Source organism: Pleurodeles waltl, chromosome 3_1 (assembly GCF_031143425.1).
Source record: "Pleurodeles waltl isolate 20211129_DDA chromosome 3_1, aPleWal1.hap1.20221129, whole genome shotgun sequence".
In the NCBI taxonomy this organism is placed as follows: Eukaryota; Metazoa; Chordata; class Amphibia; order Caudata; family Salamandridae; genus Pleurodeles; species Pleurodeles waltl.
In genome coordinates this window covers 1,964,392,202-1,964,413,744 of record NC_090440.1, presented here as the reverse complement: position 1 = coordinate 1,964,413,744, position 21,543 = coordinate 1,964,392,202, and the positions used below count along the sequence as shown (strand labels likewise).

Below are 21,543 nucleotides of genomic sequence, written 5' to 3'. Positions count from 1 at the left end.
CCTAAAAATATCCTTACTACCCTGTAAACTTACACAGCCCAAACCATAAATTACACACAGACACACACCCACATGTATCTTAAATATACTTACCTTGCATGGTAAAGGCATACAGGTGGTAAAGGCATATATGTGGTAAAGGCATGCTTGGTAAATACATTGTGTGGTAAAGGCATGCTTGGTAAAGACATTGTGTGGTAAAGACAGCTTTGTAAGGACTGTTTCCCCTATCAAATACCATGCCCCCTGCCATACTAGGCATTAAGGCTTACTTACGGGTGATCTATTAATATGTTAAAAGGAGAGTTTAGGCCTGTTGTAAGCGTTTTTTGTTTTTACTTATCAAATTTGCAGTTTGAAAACTGCACAGACAGGTTACAGTGGTAGGCATGCAGTCATGTTTTGATTTGTCACTCTACTGGTTGCACAATGTGTGCACAGTGCACTAGTGACATTTAAGTACAGGCCCTGGGTACCAGTTGTACCGAATACTATTATGGACAGGTTAAATATGGCAACGAGGAATATAGCTCAAAACCCAGCAGCATTAGTCACAAAACTGTAAGTGACCATGCAAAAAGAGGCTTTTTCCTACAGCGGCTATAATTATCAATTCCCATACATATTCCTCATTTTATTACAAACCAAGCTAGACACTGAGCTCCAGTCATATAACACACACACCAGCCATATACGACAAATCCTGATTACTAGCTGTACAACATCCTATTGCCCCATTTATACAATACCATCTTTCTACTATTTATGCCTAGCTTACCTCTTCATAAACCCATCACACCACCATTGTGTCAGCTATACTCATAATGTCTCCACGTCACTTATGACCTTGCTCAGCATTACCAGGTACATTAATCTGTAGTTCTCCAGTTGTAAATCACAACTTCAAATTAGTAGCTACACTAAACCTTACTTCCCTGTTACAAATAGTTCTAAATATCACTCTCCAAGTTCCAATCAGACATCTTTGATACCTATGTCAGCTCAGCTCCTTGGTACATCACACATCCTTTGCACTGTCTTTACTCTAGCACAGTTGTTCCCAACCTCTTGGCTTCTGTGGACCCCCACTTTATCATTACTGGAACCTGGGAACCCTCATTGAATTTTTATTGGAATCCGGGGACCCCCACTGAGTCTTTACTGAAAGCTGGGGGCGCAATCTTGTTAATATTAGTTCATTTTCTAAGCAGTAGCGGACACCCTGAGGAGGCTTCACTGACCCCCAGGGGTCCCAGGACCACAGGTTGGGAACCACTGCTGTAGCATATCACCAGCCACATAGAACACTTCCACGTTTTAAGAGTCTTTGAAACCCTGCTACCTGGTTACACATCATACGCCCTTCTTATCAGCCATACTAAAACCACCCACATCAACTTTTTTCCACTGGCCCTACTGTCCATTTTATTTTACTGATTCACACTGCCATCTTCAATAACCAAAGTCTTGTTAGCCATACAAATGTTTTTATTTTAATTTAATTAGCTCTGCTATTTAAGCCCCCCACAGTTACACATCACACGTTCATGGCTACAATAAACTAATCTCTTCTCACTAAGTATCACACAACTTTATTTCCAGCCACCAAATCCTCTTCTCATAGTAACGCATCATATCTTCCATGTAATTGTTCCTCACCAGTTAACTATCACACCTTTTTTGCCTCTAGATTCTAAACAACAATTTACTGTTAGCTAGTGAACTCTACTTCATTTCTTCCTTTCTTATAATTCCCACATACTTAACACTGACTATATGAACAGTCTACCCCTCACTTCAATAACACATCACAGTTTACTGCTTCCAGCGATACAACTCTTCTCACTTAATAAAGCGTCACAACATCTTTATACAAATTGTGTTTACTTTATTACTGGTTATGAAGCACCTTCACCCTAATAGTATCAATGGCACGTCATTATTTCATGTTGATAACTTTCCTGCCAGGTACCTAAATTCAGATTAAAAAAATTGGAAGAAAATATGGAATATTATTTTATTTTGTATCAGCACACATTTTGCACAGTCATCTAAATCCATGGTCATCATATTTATGTTGAAAAAACACTCCCCTGTAAGTTGTATTTTGGTCTCAAATAATATGTCAGTGCTGCTGTCCATAGGTTGTCCCAAATGCTCTTTATACATTCTTCAAAGTTGCTTGTGTTTTTGAACCCAGTGATTAATCCTGCCAAAAATTGCTTTACCTCCAAGCATTTTGCCCAAAATGTCTTCATCATGTTATAGATGAAATCTTTGGCTCTCTGGAAATCCTCAGCCTCAATGCTGCCTGATCCATCTAGAACAATGGCAATCTCTGTCCTCGACTCTGTTTCAGCAAATAAAGGAAATTATTGTTAACAACGTCTACTAGGTGTCTGTGTTTCTAAATATATACACAGACATTAACCACAGATACAGAGCTACAGAGTCTACAGAGTCAGCCCTCTTCTTTATTTTCATAGAGCGCTGTGGGCCTGTGTGTTTTCTAGGGTTACTCTAATGTCTGGTTCTGATGTTCAGATACCTAAGAATTGATGGCAGGGCCCATACTCAGTTCATACCTGCTGCAGCACTGCACTGCACTGTCTATTGAGTCTATCTTTTAACTCATGCGCTGATAACTAGCCTCTGCCTAACAAAGTCTTTTTCAATCATGCTACTGATATTTTATCCCAGCACCTTCCATCCAAAATATGTCATAACTTAACTTTATTTAGTATTTGGGAAAACGCAGTAGGAGGCAGCACTTACCGTCATCGTCATCATCCCCGCCAACGTTGTTGTTGTTATTGAAGTTCCCATAGGCATCATTGATCTGGTTTATTGCTCCAAATCTGGAGAATGTGGCTGAAACAGTGAACACACACGCCTTCATTTTCAATTTAAAAGATCATTATTAAATTCAGTCAATTTACTTTTAAAGTCAATATGTGCTAATTTGTAGAGTATTTCATGATGTCACTATAAAGATGTATAAAATGTAGTTTTGTTAAAATGAATGTATTTTACCACCAGGTATAATCAAAACCAATACACTGACAAAACCTCAGCTGTAGGGATTTCTGCTTACAATCTGAAAAACGAAAAAACACTGTAATTTCCCCATTGTTCTAAGCTATGCAACTATACCTTCCTAACGACAACCCATGATCATTTGCCCAGAATTATAGCAATCTTTCAAATACCATTACCGTTTTCAATATAAAGTAATCGAAATAAACCTTGAAAAGTTAAACCTAATGAAACAAATAAAAAGTGGCTATTCTCATTTCTGCGAGACAACAATGAAAGGTACTTTACAAAGGGCAAAAAGATTTTATTTCGGGAATCTGGTCTTGACAATACAGAGGATCTAAAACAAGCATTGGCAAAGCCAATAGATCTGGCATTGACTACTGACCTTTGGCTTTTCCAATTCTTATTTCGTTTGTTGATAGTTTTGTACAAATGCACGCATTGTATAAAGAGAGCATTGCTGAAATGCTAAAATACCTATACATTTTTATGTAAAGCCCACTTTGCAGAGTGGTCCTGTCAAAGAAGGAGACTACTTATTGTGTGGCTGTCCATTTTAGGCAAGAGAAGAATTCGGTCTCTAGCAGTCAGGTAAACGAGCTGGTGAAGTGAGCTTGCCCTGTGCCCATGCAATACGCTGTGGTGGACGGAGGCAACATGTACGTTACACTAAGGAGCCCAAAGGATGAAGAAAACTGACTGAAAGCCTTGGTCAGTAAATAAGTACAGAATAGATATTATTTTATTAATATGTCTTGGCTATCGTCAATCACAGACGGGGAAATGTAAACAGCAAATGTATTTCTTATCATTTTCCTCATCATCTTGAGGAGTCTTTAAAGTGGCTGGATTCTTCTTTGCATTTAAGAAGCAGAAGCTGCTAATGACTGAAGCCAATACATTGATGCTGAAAGGATATTGTATAGTAAAACATGTCTGATATACACCGGAATGCTAGTTACTTGATTCGCATTTATTCTTGCACCGTTTTTCACTAGCTGCACTGTTTAGACAGCATGACAATTACCACTGGATTTGAGGGCGATATTGGGTAAGGCTAAAGTGAAAGGTGGGTGCTCCATGGGAGCACTGAAGGTAAATTTGAAGAGAATATTAAAATTAGTGTACAATTTGATTTGGTAGAGCTGCGGGGAGACGAGCACCTACCAGAGTAAGGCTTCTTATTTTGGTCTTTTTAATTTAATTTAATTTTGGGAGTTTTTTGTTATCTGCCTAACCTTTTGATTACATCAGAGTGCTTGTTCATTATAAACACAGCAACCAGCAGACAAAAGAGAGTGAAAGCGTGGATCACGGTGGGTGTGTTCCTTACCTGGTGATGATCTGTGCTCATACCCCTGATAGACCACCAGGTTGGTGAGACAGTGTGTCTAAACAGTTGAGTCTGCTGAAACGCATGTAAGTTTGGTTCAGATGTCCAGTAAAAGGGGGGAGGGGGGGGCTGCGAGAGATCTGGCTCCGTTATTTCATTCGCTTGAATTTAGGTAGCTGAATCACTTTGGGAGCCGATGAGTAGAGGATTCTCACTGGTATTTAGCATGGACGTAATTTCTATAATTATTACGACTCTTTACTTAGGAGTACTTTGGGAATGGTCCAAAAAACCCTTGAATTTTATCCTGGCTTCAACCAGTGGCCAGTAAAGAGCATTCAAACAGGCTGATACAGTCTCTTTTCAGAAGTGTAAGACATGTTCTGGCGACTTTGCAGAGTCGCAATATGTATTTTGGGATGGCAGTATTATGGTGTGACAAAAGGTAGAGGACATGCTCTAGGTTCAACTCCACTCTAAAGTCAGATTTCAGCAGCAGAAGGATTTAAGGAAGTATGAAGAGATGGAGATTGATCTATTTGATATGTGCATTGACGTACCCAGGAGTATCCCCATATGTCTAGCTCTAGTATGACACTCACATGTGAATTCATATGGCAACTGACAAAACCATATGAGACAAGTTATGGGTATCTGGACTGATAGTTACAGGATTAAACTGCTCTAACAGTTAAACTCCTACAAGTAGCTCCGCAAACATGTATTCATATTATTGACTACTCGAGTTTCTTGAACCTATAGCATTTGCTGATAGTCACCAGGAAGTTATTATGGTATCTTTGAAATCACTGAAGACTCAGTGTCTTCCAAACTGGCCTTATAGAAAGCCATCAAAGTATGAAAAAGATGCCTATATATGTCTACAAGTAGATGAGCGAGACACACTAAATATTGCACACATCTAGAACAGGAAATGAAAGACGAGATAGGCTAAAGCGCTCTAGTGCCCAGCTTGCTAACCTTGGACATATGAAACCTTAGCAATAATCCCAGATCTGGCACAAGGCCAACATCATTGTTACTCTGGGCATCTCCCTGTGGCTGAAGTTATGACCACATCTTATGAAATAGGAATATATTAAACAGGATTGCTCAGAATGCTGTATTTTACTGGCCCAATTCCATATCCCCAATCCCTCCCTTCGGAAAAAGTGGACTTCCACTCCAAATAGAATGGATGGTTTGAGGTAGTTTAACCTATGGCCCAAGCTCCGGTGAGCCTTCGGTCTAAGGTTTCCGCCGCAGAACCAACAGGGGCACTAGCAGCAGAAACATGATGGCTGCCTGGCTTTAAAGAGAGCAGGTGGACAATCAATTTAGTCAAACAGGGTACTTTTCCATGTCAGTAGAGTGCTAGATAATTGTGTAAATTGGATTACAAAAAATAACTTAAAGACTCTTGAATACATGCAGTAGGTGAGTCCTTTGTATTTTTCATCGAAAGAGACAGGTTATCAAATTAATGGTGCAGTGGAGATGTTTAACACATATGGGAGGACACTATTTGAGTACTGGAAACCTAGAATGCCAAAGAAAGCTAAGGTTTGCCTGTTAATTGCTGTATTGTTCTGACATCTGTTTTGTCTGATGCCTGTGCTGGTCATAATGTAGGTCACTGAATTATATCACATGGGACCAGGGTCAACAAAATGGGTCAAATAAATGCAAATGCTAAAATGATCAGGAAACCCTAATCGAAAGAAAGGAGTTTATAAACTTCCTTTAAATATTCGCTGTTATTAAAAGGAGAGTGTCTCACTCTCGGAGTAATAAGCCATCGCATGAAATCTTTGAAGAGCTTTGCTAGAACTGTCAGTGATCCAATGGCGCCCACGGCCCTGGCCTTACAACTACTTCCCTGGCAACCAATTATTATGCTTAAACGATTCTTCTAAAGGCAGATCTCACCCACCGAACTCATGGTTGGTGATATTACCTGATCGTTCCCCCTTCAATTGGAATGATAGCATAACACGTCTCCAATTTGGCAGGAAGTGCTGAGATATTTAGGGCCATATTTATACTTTTTGACGCAAAACTGCGCTAACGCAGTTTTGCGTCAAAATAATTAGCGCCGGCTAACGCCATTCTGAAGCGCCATGCGGGCGCCGTATTTAATCAATGACGGTAGCCGGCGTTAGCCGGCGGCGCTGCCTGGTGTGCGTGGAAAAAAACGACATACACCAGGCAGCGCCGGCGTAGGGGGATATGGGGCTTGGGCGTCAAGAAATGGGGCAAGTCAGGTTGAGGCAATTTTTTCGCCTCAACCCGATTTGCGCCATTTATTTTCACTCCCAACCCCCATAGAAATTACTCCTGTCTTAGCAAAGACAGGAGTCATGACCCCTTGCCCAATGGCCATGCCCAGGGGACTTCTGTCCCCTGGGCATGGTCATTGGGCATAGTGGCATGTAGGGGGGCACAAATCAGGCCCCCCTATGCCACAAAAAAAAAAAAAAAAAACACTTACCTGAACTTACCTTAATGTCCCTGGGATGGGTCCCTCCAGCCTTGGGTGTCCTCCTGGGGTGGGCAAGGGTGACAGGGGGTGTCCCTGGGGGCATGGGAGGGCACCTCTGGGCTCCTTCAGAGCCCACAGGTCCCTTAACGTCTGCCTTTTGCAGGCGCTACAAAATGGCGCAAAAGCGTCCGTACGTCATTTTTTTTGACCCGCCCACTCCCGGGCGTGAATTGTGCCCGGGAGTATAAATCTGACGCACATGCCTCGGAGTCGATTTTTTAGACGTGAACGCCTACCTTGCATCTCATTAACGCAAAGTAGGTGTCCACGCAAAAAAATTACGCAAACTCCATGGACTTTGGCGCTAGACGCGTCTAACGCCAAAGTATAAATATGGAGTTAGTTTTGCATCGAAATTGCGTTAAAAAAAACGACGCAATTCCGGCGCAAACGGAGTATAAATATGCCCCTGTAATTCAGCTTACAGACAACTGAGAAGTTCACAGTGCGAGTTAAGATAGGCAGATATGTTTGCACCAACCTTCGGATGGCCAAAGGGTAGCTCGTTAGTGCTCTGTGATCACTTTCACTGCAAGCAAATTGAAACATTTAAATTATTCGTCACACAGCCCCGCCTTACCTCTGCTTTCAATATCATCCCCATTGCCATTGTTGTTATTTCTGTTTCTGCTGCTCAGGCCTTCCTCAACTACAAAGAAAATATAAACATTTCAACATTCATTTTCGTACACTAGGAGTATACATCTTTGGCGCATTTTGTTCAGTATTCCCCCGCTTTAGCAGCGACTGCGGGGGTGGAGTTCTTGATGAGCCTCTTCTGTCTGCAGCTCGGTAGACCAAGGCTCATAAATAGGGTGACCACCCGTCCGTAAATTTCACGGACTGTCCGTAATTTTGCCCTGCTGTCCGTTGTCCGTGATGAAAGTCTTCACGGACAGCATTTGTCCGTAATTTTAGCCTCTCACCTAAAGGACAAAGGAGGCAGGGCAAAATTATGGGCAGATCAGTCTCCCCAGCTGGGCTGAAAGGCTGGGAGTCTCCTGGGCTCTGAGGGAGGGAGGGACAGATAAGAATCAGACCTTCTTGACAGGGGGTCTCCTTCCCTAAAGACATGCAAATGTGCCCAACTGGTAAATCTGCAAATACAAAAGGGCTTGAAAACCTGCATTGACTTTACTAAAAGGAGTCACTTGAAGTTTTCTGATGGCAAAGACACTACTTTTAGAGAGGTATTGTAATTGTGTTCCAAGGTGAGCTGTGGGGTGTGTGGTTTTAATGGAGTGTTATAACATTTTTTAGTACTAGGAATAAACTGTATATTATTCAAATCTGTATTTGAGAAGCACTTTTTTTTTATTTAACCGAAATGTATTTGCGCATTTTGTAGCAGCCTTTATTATGATGTAATTGTATTTTTCACAGTTCTTTCAGGTACCTCGGTACCTCATAGTACTAACAAACATTGGCAAAGCCAATAGGTCTCATCTACGAAAGAGTTATTGGCTTTGCTAATGTGTTTTAGCCATTAGCAATGTTGTACACCAGAGTAGCTGCTGTTCAGCATGGCTTAAAGTTAGTGGCATAGTTGTGTGGAGTGGAGTAGAGTGGCATAGGAGCAGTGGTGTAGAGCCTAGTGGTGCAAAGTACAGTGCAGTGGGGTACAGTACAGTGCAGTGGGGTACAGTGCAGTTGTTTAGAGTGTGTTAGCGTAGACTGCAGTGGTTTAAAGTGCAGTGGCATGGAGTGGCGTGGGACAGAGTAGAGTGGCATAGAGTGCAGTGGAGTAGAGTGGCATACAATGGAGTAGCAGAGAGAGCAGTAGTGTAGAGTGGTGCAGTGGCATAGATTGCAGAGTAGACTGACTTTGCAGGGAGGGCAGTGGCGTTGTGTAGAGTGGTGCAGAGTAGAGCAAAGTGCTGTAGAGTGGGGTGATGCAGAGTAGAGTGGCATAGAGTGCAGTGGCATAGAATGCAGTAGTACATAGTACATTGGTGTATAGTACAGTGGTGGAGACTGGAACGCTGCAAAGTAGAGTGTCAGTGCAGTGATGTAGAGTGGAGTAGAGTGGCACAGAGAGCAGTGGCGTAGAGTACAGTGGTACAGAGTAGAGGGCAGTGGCGTACAGTGCAGTTGTTTAGAGTGCATTGGCGCAGAGTGCAGTGGCATAGAGTGGCATGGGGTAGAGTTACATCGAGTGCAGTGGAGTAGTGTGGCATACAAGAGAGTAGCAGAGAGTGCAGTAATGCAGAGTGGTGCAGTGTCAGAGTGCAGAGTAGACTCATGTGGCATAGAGTGCAGTGGTGTAGAGTGGTGCAGAGTGGAGTATTGTAGAGTGGTGTAGAGTAGAGTATAGTGCCTTGAGTGCAGTGGCATACTGTAGAGTAGAGTGGTGTAGAGTGCAGAGTTGCAAAGTAGAGTGTCAGTGCAGTGGTGTACAGGTTCTGGCAAGGCAAGAGAAAGCTGTGCATTATAACCCTGAATGGTGATCCGTAGAATGGTGAGGCAAAAGGGTGGGCGTGTGAGTGAGTGAAAGGATGGATGGGTGTGTGAGTGGAAAGATGGATAGATGGTAAGTGAGTGAATGGCTGGATGGGGGAGTGAAAGGGTGGATGGGTAGATGGATGTATGAATAAGTGAAAGGATGGATCTAAGGATGGGTGAGTGGAAGAATTGATGGATGAGTAAAAGGGAGGGTGGCTGGATGGATGAAAGCATGGGTGGAAGAATGAATGAGTAAAAGGGTGAATGTATGATGAGAGAAAGGATAGATAGATAGATGACTAAGTGGAAGTATGGATGGCTGAGTGAAAGGGTGAATAGATAGGTGTAATGAAAGGGTGGATGAATGGACATAGTGAAAGAGTGGATTGATTGAATGCAAAGACAGATGAATGAGTAAAAGGAAGTATGTTGGGGCATCGTGAACCCCCATCTTTAGCAGCTACAGTGGGGTAGAGTTCTTGACGGGCCTCTTCTGTCTGCAAATAGGGGGACAAAAGTGAGTGAGTGAAAGAATGGATAGATGGATGAGTGGGTGAAAGGTTGGATGGATGAGCGAAAGGATGGATAGATGAGAGAAAGAATGGACTGATGAGTGGAGGGATGGTGTATGGATGGATTAATGGGTGTATGGATGGATGAATGAAGGAATGGATGGGTGAGTGAGTGAAAGGGATGATGGCTGGATGGAAAGTGAATGGATGGATGAGTAAAAGTATATGGTTGGATGAGCGAAAGGGTGGCAAGATGGATGATGGTGGACAAGTGAACAGTTGGCTGGCTGAGTGAATAAATGGATGAGTGGAAGGGAAGATGGCTGGATGAAATGGATAGATGAGTGAAAGGATGGATTGATGAAGGTATGGTTGAGTGAAAGAATGGATGGATGAGTGAAATAATTGATGGATGAGTGGAAAGGAGGGTGAGTGGTTGAACGGATAAGTGAAAGTGTGGATGGATGAGTGAGTGAAGAGATGAATGGATGAGTGGAAGGGTGGATGGATGGATGAATGAAATGATGGATGGATTAGTGAAAGGATGGTTGGATGGCTGGATTCATAGATGGGTGAAAGGATGGATGGAGCACTGGGGATGTTCATTATGTCTTACTTTGTTTGCTTGGTGTCATAAGAACTTTTGTTGGTGGGAGGTATTTAGATTTTCTGGCTACTTCCTTGCTTGCAATTGTACGCCTATGGTTCACATGTCTGTGAACCTCACTATGGCAAGTTTAGGGAAATGCTAGTCTTTACATAAAACTTTAGAAGGTAAGCCATGTCTTTACCTCTTTACTGGATGCAACTGGACTGCATAACTCAGAGGCAAAAAGACAGGAATGGCTTTCTTGGCATTGTAAATTTCAATAGTGATAAGTAAAACAATTGGAGTTTGCACATTAGTCCTGTGGCATCTGTGATCATTTTCACATATATCACAGTACACCACTCCATCAACTTTTGTGACAAAAGACTAGTGTTGTAGCCACAATGAATGTCACAAAAGTATAGAATGTTCTATACAAGAACAGAGTCCAAAGCACAATAAAATCGCAATTTCAGCTATTAGAAACCAGTGTCTCATGGTGTGATCCTCCTTCAAGAGGAGTTCTTATATTATTATCTTGTTATTTTTCTATGTCGTGTCTGGCACTGGTGTAGTTTTTAATTTTTCTTGGCTGTTTGAGTGGGTGTAGCAGCACTTGTGCATTACTTCACTTACCATGGCTGTCTGCATGTGACCTGCTGGGTGAACCTGAAGACTGATCCCAAGAATATGCTGTATTTGCCTTAGTGTGTTTACGTTGATATGTGCAGAGCTTGCTATGCATGCTTGTATGTGCCTAGGCAAGTATTATGTCAAAACACTCTTGCAAGTGAAGGTAGAATCTCAGAAGTAGGAAATGCCCAGCATGGTGTAGGAGGCTGTCTCTCTCTGTAATGTGCAAAACCAGGCACACTGTGCAGAGAGTCCGGACAATCGCATGTTGGTTTACAGAGGTAAAAACTAGACCGACCCCCTAATGCTCTAATTTTTGTGGTAGCTTGGTCAAGCAGTTAGGCCAATCTTGGAGAAGTGCAAAGCATTTGTTATGCTCACAATATCAATAAATGAAGACACACACTCATTGTAATAAATCAAGACCAATTTACAAAATACTTCAGATTTGTATCAACGTTTTAAGACCAAGAGCATCAAAATCAGGTAAGTACTTATTAAGTTATGATTTTTCCCAGCTTATCCAAAATAGTCTTTTTGTACTTAATTACGCACCATAGAAATAAATGGGAGAAAATGTTAACAATGTATATAAAATCAGGCAACATGTTTACCAGTGTGTCCTTTTTTTTTACGTCAGGGCCGTCCAGAAGTCCTATGGGCCAGCCAGAGGAGATCGAGTGGTTCCCGGGTTTGGCGGGAAGAGCTGCTGAACAGTCCTTGGAGCTGGTGCTGGACCACTGCGGGGGACCACTTGGAAAAGCAATGCACAGGCAGATTTCAAGGTGAGTCCAGTGGGTCCCCTTGGAGTGTAGAGGTCGCAAGAGGTGGGGCACCCTTAGGGCACATCTGGTTCTCATGTGCAGGGCCCAAGCAGGCCGGATGAAGATCAGAAAGGTGAGCCAGGAGCTGTGTGCAAAGGGGCCCTTGAAAGCAGGAGGCAGGTCACTTTGAGGGTGGATCGCAGGTCATCGGGCTACTCTGGGGGAGGGGCGTCTTATGTGTCCTGAAGTTCCTCAACTGGGGCTTGCTCCTGGTCCTTTTAGAGTCCAGAATGGACTTTTCTTCTTGCTGTCTGATGTTGAGTGACCATTACCCTGGGCTATTGCACGTTTCAGCCACTGAAGGTTGCAGAGCCACCAAACTTGGCACACTTTCAGGATTTGTCCTCTGGGTCTGGAGGGTGAAATTTGGTCTGGCTGCAGTATCTGGTTCCATGGTCAGTAGCTGGTCAGTGAAGTGGACTTCACTGGTCTATGGGTCTTTGTTGCAAAAGAGTGATGCCTTCACTCTGTAGGAAGATCTACAGTGATTTTTCAGAAGGGTGGAGGTCTTCTGGGGTTTTATAGAGTCTGTCCAATGTACATGCAACCCCTCAGCTGCAATTATAGAGTCCTGGGTGCAGCAGGCAGGATTTGGCGCCTTTTTGTTTGCGCAGCAGAATAGCAGTTTGCGTGCCTTGGGTCTTCCTTGTTGCAGGCCTTCTTGTGTCCTTGGAATATGATCTACAGGTCAATGGGTGCCCATTAAATACTACCTAGTAGTGACCAATTGGTCATCTACCTTAGGGTGGCTACATCAACTATGTAACCACTTCTTGTGGGCAGAGGTTGCTTCCCTATCGCTGATAGGCTATTTTCTTGCCATGCAAGATGGAGTAAAATGAAATGGAGAGACCACCTTGCAAGCAACACCTTAGTGGTGGTGGTGCAAGTTGGGGATAGCCACTCCTTCTGTCCTTTGTGCATTTTCCTGCCATTGCTCCCACCAAAAGTGGGGTTTTGCAATAGGGGTGGCCATCTGCTGCTAGCAGCAGGGCTGGAGGTCAAGGTTCAAGGCCTTTTGAAGCTCATAGGCAGGGACTGTGCAGGTTCTGGGTTGGAGGGGGTAACACCTCTGCCCAGGATTGACTTTGTTCCCTGGACCTTATTCCCTGGACCCAGAGAGCACAACCTCTCACCCCAGGGTACCAGAATCTTGTCTGGTGGTGGCAGGCTGGTTGTGATGAGTCAGTAACCATGCCAGGGTAGTGTACTTTTGCAGGGGGCACCTCTAAGGTGGTCTCTGGGTACATTTTGCAATACATCCAATACTGGTACCAGTTTGGATTTATCATTCTGAGTTCTTTGATACCAAACAACACAGTTTGCAGAGTGGCCATCATGTATCTGTGAAACTCGTACTGACCAGTGTCCAGCAAATGCATGTAAAATGGCTGCTCTGTTCACTTACTATGCCCCAGGTTTGGCAGGGACACAGTAGGGGCATATTACTCATGCATTTATGCCCACGCATGCAGTATGCTGGAAGGCCTGCCAGAGGGATGACTTGCATGCAGTGCATAGAGGACAGGACACACAGGATGTGTGCCATGTCAGTTTTGCAATTTAGGATTGCACCAGGACACTCAGCCTGCAATGGCGGTGATGGGTGCACTTGGGTGCATGGTAACCGAGGGTGGCACAATCTATTCTGCTGCCTTCAGGGGCCTACGCTTAGTACCTCATGCCCTGGGTAGCTCAGTACCTGTAGTGGTACGTAACAGTGTTTCCAATTGTACCAATGCATCACAACAGTTTTGGGAGACTTATGGCCCAGGGAACCTGGTTAGCAGGCACTAACAACTTTGAAACCACATCAAATATCAGGCAAAAAGTGGGGGCTAACCATGTAAAAATAGGCCTTTTCTCAGACATGGTGACATATGCAAATGTAAATGTGGTGTTGAAACCAGCATCTTGTCAATTGTATATCTTTTGGTGCTATGGTGGATGTAGACAAGCACTGCGGTTTGAGAAGATGAATAAGGGATACGATGTAGGCCCTGATTACGAGGTGGGTTAATTCACCTGGAGCGAAACCTCCTGGTGAACCACCACAAGTGGATCCAGGCCCCAAATTATTGGGGATGAAAATTCTAGACTCAATAATTCCAAGCTTGGAGACACTCTGGTCTCTCTTATGTGCTCCATGAGCAGGGGTTTTGGGCAGCATCTCAGCATAGCTGTGCCTGATACCTACAGCAGTCAGGGGAGCAGACAATGCTCCATATGGACAGGCACAAGCCTGCCCTACACCTGAGCCTTCTAAACTCACCCAACCTGCTACTGGCCTCCTCCTTCCACTTACCACATGTTCATAAAGAGCAGAAAATATCAGCAGTAAGGGAAATATACACGATAAAGCACCCACTATTTCCCAGTCTGTGCAGTTATTGCCTATTCCAGGGAAAAACTCAGGATTGTTTATGGGGCAATACTGTCCAGAAATTGAGATTTTGGACTTGTCTCTACAGTATTTTCAATAAAAAAAAACTGGCAAACTTATAACCAGGCCCATAGAGTATCAACACCAGAGTGAGAAAGCAGCATGAGTCTATTTTTGAAGATGACACTTTGTCTGCGGGTTGAGCTTTGCCTTTGTAGTGGACAAAAAGGAGGCATGTAGGAAGGATAGGGGTTCGTACTTTATAATACGTGCAGAAGCAGCATGTATGACATTAGTGTGTTTGAGCTACTATGGTGTATTATTGAAAACTGTCCCTCACAAAACGTGGGCGACAGACACATTATGCCTGGTGCCCCATGCCCGGGGCTTCATACTCAATGTACTTCACCAGTGAAAGCCAGAGTTGTGAGTTTAAGGCTGGTGAAATCTGATCATGGTATTTGAATGACATCAAGAGTCCAGCTCTGGAGGACATTTAATCCATCTGAGATATATAATATTTCCGTAATGCAGGTGTGATGGTACCAGTAAAATACCTGATTTGACTATGTGGGATTATTTGAGAAATGGAAATAATTCCTTTAGGGTTCTCAGGTGGAAGAAACTTTTTTAACCACTTTATCAATCCATGCCATGACAACAAAATTGAAATCACAATGTGTGCAGGAGAGACTCTTTTTTAATCTGTTGTTTTATCTATCCTCGATAAGTAGTCAGTGAATCCATACTTTGCTGATTGATGGATTGAGAGTCCATTGTGTTAGAGTCAATACAACGCAATTCTAAAAACAAGACCTAATGATCAGTATATACGTGACCACCCCTAGTGGTCACTTCAAGCATCATATCTTTTAGTTGGTTAGAAGAGTTTGAAGGTGTCTTGAAATCTCACTTGTCTACGAGGAGTGTACACAAGGAAGGGCCTGCAGAGCTACTTGGCACATTATGGCAAAAGTTAGGAGTCAGTGCATCCAAAAAAGTATCTTTGCCATATTATGGGAAAAGGTAGGAATTAAAGCGTCCATAAAACAATAGCAAACGAAGTAGTTTTGAAACTTGGAAATCTGTCAAACTAACTAGGTAAGAGGACCTAGAAAAATCAAGATCAGGATAGATACTGCTTTCTAGGAATGAGCTAAATTCCTTCTGCAGTAAACTGCGGACAATCGATTCCACGTCTACCTGCTACAGACTGAAAAAAAGGGGGATTACAGCTGAAACACCCTCTATACAAGGATTCCTTATGGTGGGCATTGAAGAATGCAAGGAATGACGAATTCTTGTGCCACCTGGTGATGTTAGAGTCCAGCCATTGTTTGTAACCTAATGGCAATTATACACATTTAATTACAATGTCCATCACTTGATGGTGCTTTTCAAAAAAACCTTCCCAGCAGGGGCGCTTGAATGTGGTACTTGCCAGACAGGAGGTCCCTGCAGACAACCATTGCAGACAGACTTCCCTGCTCAAAAGGTTGGCTTGAAATGCACTGGCAAGGGTCCTGGAAATGCATTTACTTAATGCATGCAGCATATTGTAAGGTAAAAACATCACCCTGCGCCTCAAAGTGTTTCCAAAAGCAACTGTGGTTTTGGGGGCTTTTTTCTTCCCATGGAGCAGCTGGTCAGCCTGATTTCCACTCCACTGGAGGAAAACAAAAGGGAGGGAGAGGGCATGGGTTTCATTTTTTGAGAAGGACTTTTGCTCATGTCTACTGTATTTGAGCTTGCGGTTGGCCTAGAAAAGTGAAGTAGTATAACTCGTTTCATACCAATCTTTGAAAGATTAATGGAGGTGCTATTCTGAAGGCCCACTGTGAAGAGCGAACACTGTCCATTTAACTCGCCAGTCATGCTTCTGAACGGTACACTCTTATGCTGCACACAGGTCTAGCAGAAGGAAAAAATCACAAGATCACAATTAACAATAGCAACAATAAACATTTCATAAAATGTACTCATCTCATTGCAATTTTAGTTGTATTTTAATTTTAAAAATGTGTTTGTGTTACCTTATCATGTATTTAATGTTTAAAATTAAGTTAGTTTAGCCTGTTTGCAACAAGAAACTAGTTGGGAAGTTAAATATGCAACAAACTGTGTAAATGTTAGTGTACACATAGAAAGTGTGTCTCTTCCTTGGGAAGACATTTGATATGTAGTTGAAAGCTAACAGGAAAACCTGTAACTTAGCAAGAACCAACACAATCATGCTTGGCTATCATTCTACACACACTATTATGCTTACTAGCCATAATTAGTGTCTGCTGATATTAATATTATACTATTTGAATTTTAATTTGCAAACATAATAATATGTTATACTTTAATTACCATGATATTTGTTGATGTTTTATATCATAATAGTTTAAATAACTAAAACAAACTTTGCAAACTCATTTACAATTAGTAGTAAATGCATTTATTCTTGAGTGATAAATTGTACCTAACCTAAAATAGATGTTGTATAGTATTTCTATTTCCACTAAACTGTTTTCTACTATGCCTATTTCATAGTCTCACCTGGACCATTGAGTAATGCTGTATGATGGGAGTGAGAATTGAAGATGTTTCCAAAGTAGTGTTCTTGCCTCCAGCTATACCTCCACAATATATGTGGCAGATTCATAAATAGTACTTTGTCCCTTTAAAAAAAGCCTAGCAACACCGTAAGTTCAGAAACAGGTTGGCCATCAAACACCAAAACCACAGCCCCTGCTGACAGGCATGGACAATGCCAGGCAGAAAAATAAAAATCATCTTCCTACTTTCAGTTAATAAAAACAAATTTATCAAGTTACAAACTAAACCAAATGTATTTATTTATTTGTTTATGAGTTTTATGCTACACAGCATCTGGATGTCATCTGGGCCACTCACACACAAAATGTTCAGAAAACATGAGAGTTAGAGTCCTGTTAGGTCTGACATTATTCATTTAAATGCTAACTTTCCTTTTTCCAATGCATTTTCACACCATTTGAAGTGTTGGTCAAATAGCAACATTTGTGATACCTGGATTTCAGTTGCAAAATATTGATATATAAGTTGATGGATCAGTATTTCTATGGGACACCTACAACATGCCCCATCTAGATACCAAATAGGGTCCATTTGGAATCCCATTTTAGGAATCGGCGCTACTAAGATTGGATTACTACATAAGAAAAATAATTTTAACATTCACAAACTCCCATTTCCCATTCGAAGTTTTGATTTTATTGACACAAATATTGCAGTATGATGCATTACTCTTAAACTAAGTTAATAAATAAGGAAATGCATAATTATGAAATTTGTTACTAATTACATGAAGACAATTGTCACAAAAGCTTTTCTTTTCCTCAAATATATGCAGTTTCATACACAAATTCTACAGGTTTTATTCATAAAGCTGCCCTTCAATCAGCTATACAATATGATTACAACAATATAACATGTTTTTTTCTGCTGACTTTGTAATGGAGTATAATTATTACTAGTTTTGCCTTGGGGCCATTTGATTTCCATTTTGATTATCTTGTCAATAAAGCAGTCTTCCAACCAGGTTTAAGGACTTGAACTGATTTAATGATTTGACAAACAAAGAAGAATTGCTACAGCTAACACAGAAACTAATTCCATATTGACAGTCTTTACCTTTCAAAAATTTGGACAAGACTCAGAAATGTAAGCGTTTTCTGAGGTCAGGGCATTGCAATCTTTAGATGTATTGAGCTGACCCACTGAATAGTTTGACCATTAAAATACACTCATATTGAATATCTTTTCTATTGAAAATTTAACAAATATTCCTAAAAACATGATCCTAATACTATCAGACTTAAAGTAGTTTATATCCAGATATTGGATACTGTTAGACTCGACATCCTTGTTGTGGTTTTCCCCCTATGTTTTACCTTCAGACCTCCTGTTTTGCTAATTTCATTTTTGCTGGTGTTAGGACTCTACACTCTTTATCACTTCTATCCAGTGCTAAAGTGTTGTGCTCTCTACTTTAAACATGGTGAGAATGGATTAATCCCAATTTGGCAATTTAATTTACTTGTAAATCCATAGTAAAGTGGCACTACCTGTAACCAGGGCCTGTAAATGCAAACCTACTTTAGAGCTGCAGCACTGATTGTGCCACCCACATAAGTAGCAATTCAAACATGTCTCAGGTCTGTCATTGCAGCCTGAGTGTGTGCAGTTTAAATTGCCATTTCGACTTGGCAAAATAAACCTTTTGTCATACCCAAACATTCATTTTTAATACATATAAATCACCACCAGGGTAGGCCCTGGACAGCCCAGAGGGCAGGGTGCAATTTATTTAAAAAGTAGGACATGTACTTTTGAGCTTTACATATGTCCTGTTAGTGGAACACTCTTAAATGTGTTCTTCACTACTGCAAGGCTTACCTCTGCCCTGATGGGATAACATTGGAGGTATAGTGCACAGTTCATGTATGGTGTCTTTAAACTTTGTATAGAAAAATCCTAAATTATGGTGAAAGTCAGATTATGTATATTACAGTTTTGAAATTGCCACTTTAAGAAAGTTGACATATTCCTGACTTAGCCATTTGGTGCCTGCATCCTGTGTCTGGATCACATGACTGGGTGTAGTTGACAGTTGGGCTGTGTGTTTTACCCCTAGACAGCTACACACAATAGAGAGATTAGGTGTGCCTGGATGGACCGTCACTAGCAGGATGGAAGGGAAGAGTTGGGCCCAACCCCATTTACACTTCAATAGGCTGTGTCCTCTCTTCACACAAAAGGCTGCACATCCCCTGTAGTTAGTCTGGAGCCAGAAAGGCAGGGCATCTGTGCACTTCAAAGCCCTGTCCCTAGAAGCTTCTTCTCACTTCAAAGACACAATTGGGGATAAATAATGGACCTCAGACGCCAACTCTTCAGTAAAATTCAGGATCTGTGTATACTCTGCCAGGAAGCCGGGTTGAGCTGCTGCCCTCTTGCCTTGGTGAGAAGGACTGAACCTGCATCTCTTGAACCCAGAACCCAGAGTGACTTCAAGGGCTAGTTGGCTGGCATCCTGATCTGAAGCTTTAGGGACACAACAGGATTCCAACAACCTTACACCTTAACCCAGACTGTGATATCTGTGAGTCTACCCTGCCAAGTGGTGCCTCCCTTGTCCTGGACCCTTGGACGTGGGCTTAAGGTGCTCTCCCAGCCACTGTGGATCCAGCAGAACTAAAGCATCTCATTGCGGCATGGTGCACACCCAAGCAGAACTGATGCATAGCTGCTGTTTCGTGCATTGATCCCATCACAAAAACCTGCATCTCCTTTTGAAGACTGTTAGAAATTGGGTTTTTGGTTGGCATTCAGGTTGCCCTCTGTCCAAGCAAGAACCCTCACTCTAGTCAGGGTAAGTCACACAAAATCCAAAATCAGCCTGTGCCCACCCTCCGGTAGCTTGGCACGAGCAGTCAGGCTTAACTTAGAAGGCAATGTGTAAAGCATTTGTGCAATAAATCATACAATACCATAATATAACACCACAAAAATACACCACACAGTGTTTAGAAAAATATATAATATTTATCTGGGTATTTGCAGGTCAAAACGATCAAAGATGCAATATGAATTTGTAAAGATATCACTGAAAACTGATATTAAGGGGGTCATTCTGACCCTGGCGGCCACCAACAGGCTGGCGGTGCTCCCACGAGCATTCTGACCGCGGCGGTTCAGCCGCGGTCAGAAGCGGCAAGTCGGCGGGCTCCCGCCGACTTACCGCTGCTCGGGGGAATCCTTCATGGCGGCGGAGCGCGCTCCGCCGCCATGAGGATTCTGACAGCCCCTACCGCCATCCTGTTCATGGCGGGAAACCCGCCATGAACAGGATGGCGGTAGGGGGTGCCGCGGGGCCCCTGGGGGCCCCTGCCATGCCCATGCCAATGGCATGGGCACGGCAGGGGCCCCCGTAAGAGGGCCCCGCTAAGTATTTCAGTGTCTGCCTTGCAGACACTGAAATACGCGACGGGTGCAACTGCACCCGTCGCACCCCTGCAACTACGCCGGCTCAATTCTGAGCCGGCGTCCTCGTTGCAGGGGCATTTCCTCTGGGCCGGCGGGCGCTCTTTTGGAGAGCGCCCGCCGGCCAAGAGGAAATGTCTGAATGGCCGCCGCGGTCTTTTGACCGCGGTGCGGTCATTTGGCGGCGGTACTATGGCGGACGGCCTCCGCCATCCGCCATAGTCAGAATCACCCCCCAAGTGTCTTAAGTCTTTAAAAAGCAAACAAAGTCTCTTTCAAGCACTAAGTACCTGGTTTCTGGTGGAAAATCTCTGCAAAGGGCCGCAGAAGAAGAGATACGTGGAAAAATATTGTGTGCGTCGATTTCTCCTGCTTGTTTTCTGGCTGCTCGTCGTTCCGCGGGGCTGTGTGTCAAAGTTTTGATCTCACAGCAGGCGTCACGTCGATTTCTCCTCTGGAAGTCGGGCGGCGTTGTCCTTGCGAGGCCGTGCGTCGAAGTTCCGGTAATCCCGAAGGCGTTGCGTCGATCAGCGTCGGTGTGCGGTGTTTTTCTCACCGCGGAACAAGCTGTGCGTTGAAAATTTCGGGGCACGAAACGTCCAAGTGAAAGAGAGAAGTCTTTTTGGTCCTGAGCCTTCAGGGAACAGGAGACAAGCTCTATCCAAGCCCTTGGAGAGCACTTTCACAGCCAGACAAGAGTTCAGCAAGGCAGCAGGCCAACAGCAAGGCAGCAATCCTTTGTAGAAAGCAGACAGGTGAGTCCTTTGAGCAGCCAGGCAGTTCTTCTTGTCAGGATGTAGTTTCTGGTTCAGGTTTCTTCTCCAGCAAGTGTCTGATGAGGTAGGGCAGAGGCCCTGTTTTATACTAAATTGTGCCTTTGAAGTGGGGGTGACTTCAAAGAGTGTCTAAGAAATGCACCAGGTTCCCTTTCAGTTCAATACTGTCTGCCAGGGTCCCAGTAGGGGGTGTGGCAGTCCTTTGTGTGAGGGCAGGCCCTCCACCCTCCCAGCCCAGGAAGACCCATTCAAAATGCAGATGTATGCAAGTGAGGCTGAGTACCCTGTGTTTGGGGTGTGTCTGAGTGAATGCACAAGGAGCTGTCAACTAAACCTAGCCAGACGTGGATTGAAGGGCACAGAAAGATTTAAGTGCAAAGAAATGCTCACTTTCTAAAAGTGGCATTTCTAGAATAGTAATATTAAATCCGACTTCACCAGTCAGCAGGACTTTATAT

General features: G+C 43.1%; 1 protein-coding gene across 2 annotated transcripts in view; it reads right to left on the bottom strand.

Moving 5' to 3' along the window:
• Positions 1-21,543, bottom strand: part of ITGAE (integrin subunit alpha E) — an 874,109-nt gene that overhangs the window by 676,046 nt on the left and 176,520 nt on the right. For both annotated transcript variants that reach the window (XM_069226334.1, XM_069226335.1), the window contains exons 5-8: positions 16,091-16,208; positions 7,495-7,563; positions 2,776-2,871; positions 2,229-2,350 (exon numbers count right to left, since the gene is read on the bottom strand). In XM_069226334.1, coding sequence (XP_069082435.1) covers positions 2,229-2,350; positions 2,776-2,871; positions 7,495-7,563; positions 16,091-16,208 — 405 coding nt within the window. The remainder of the gene's footprint in view (positions 1-2,228; positions 2,351-2,775; positions 2,872-7,494; positions 7,564-16,090; positions 16,209-21,543) is intronic.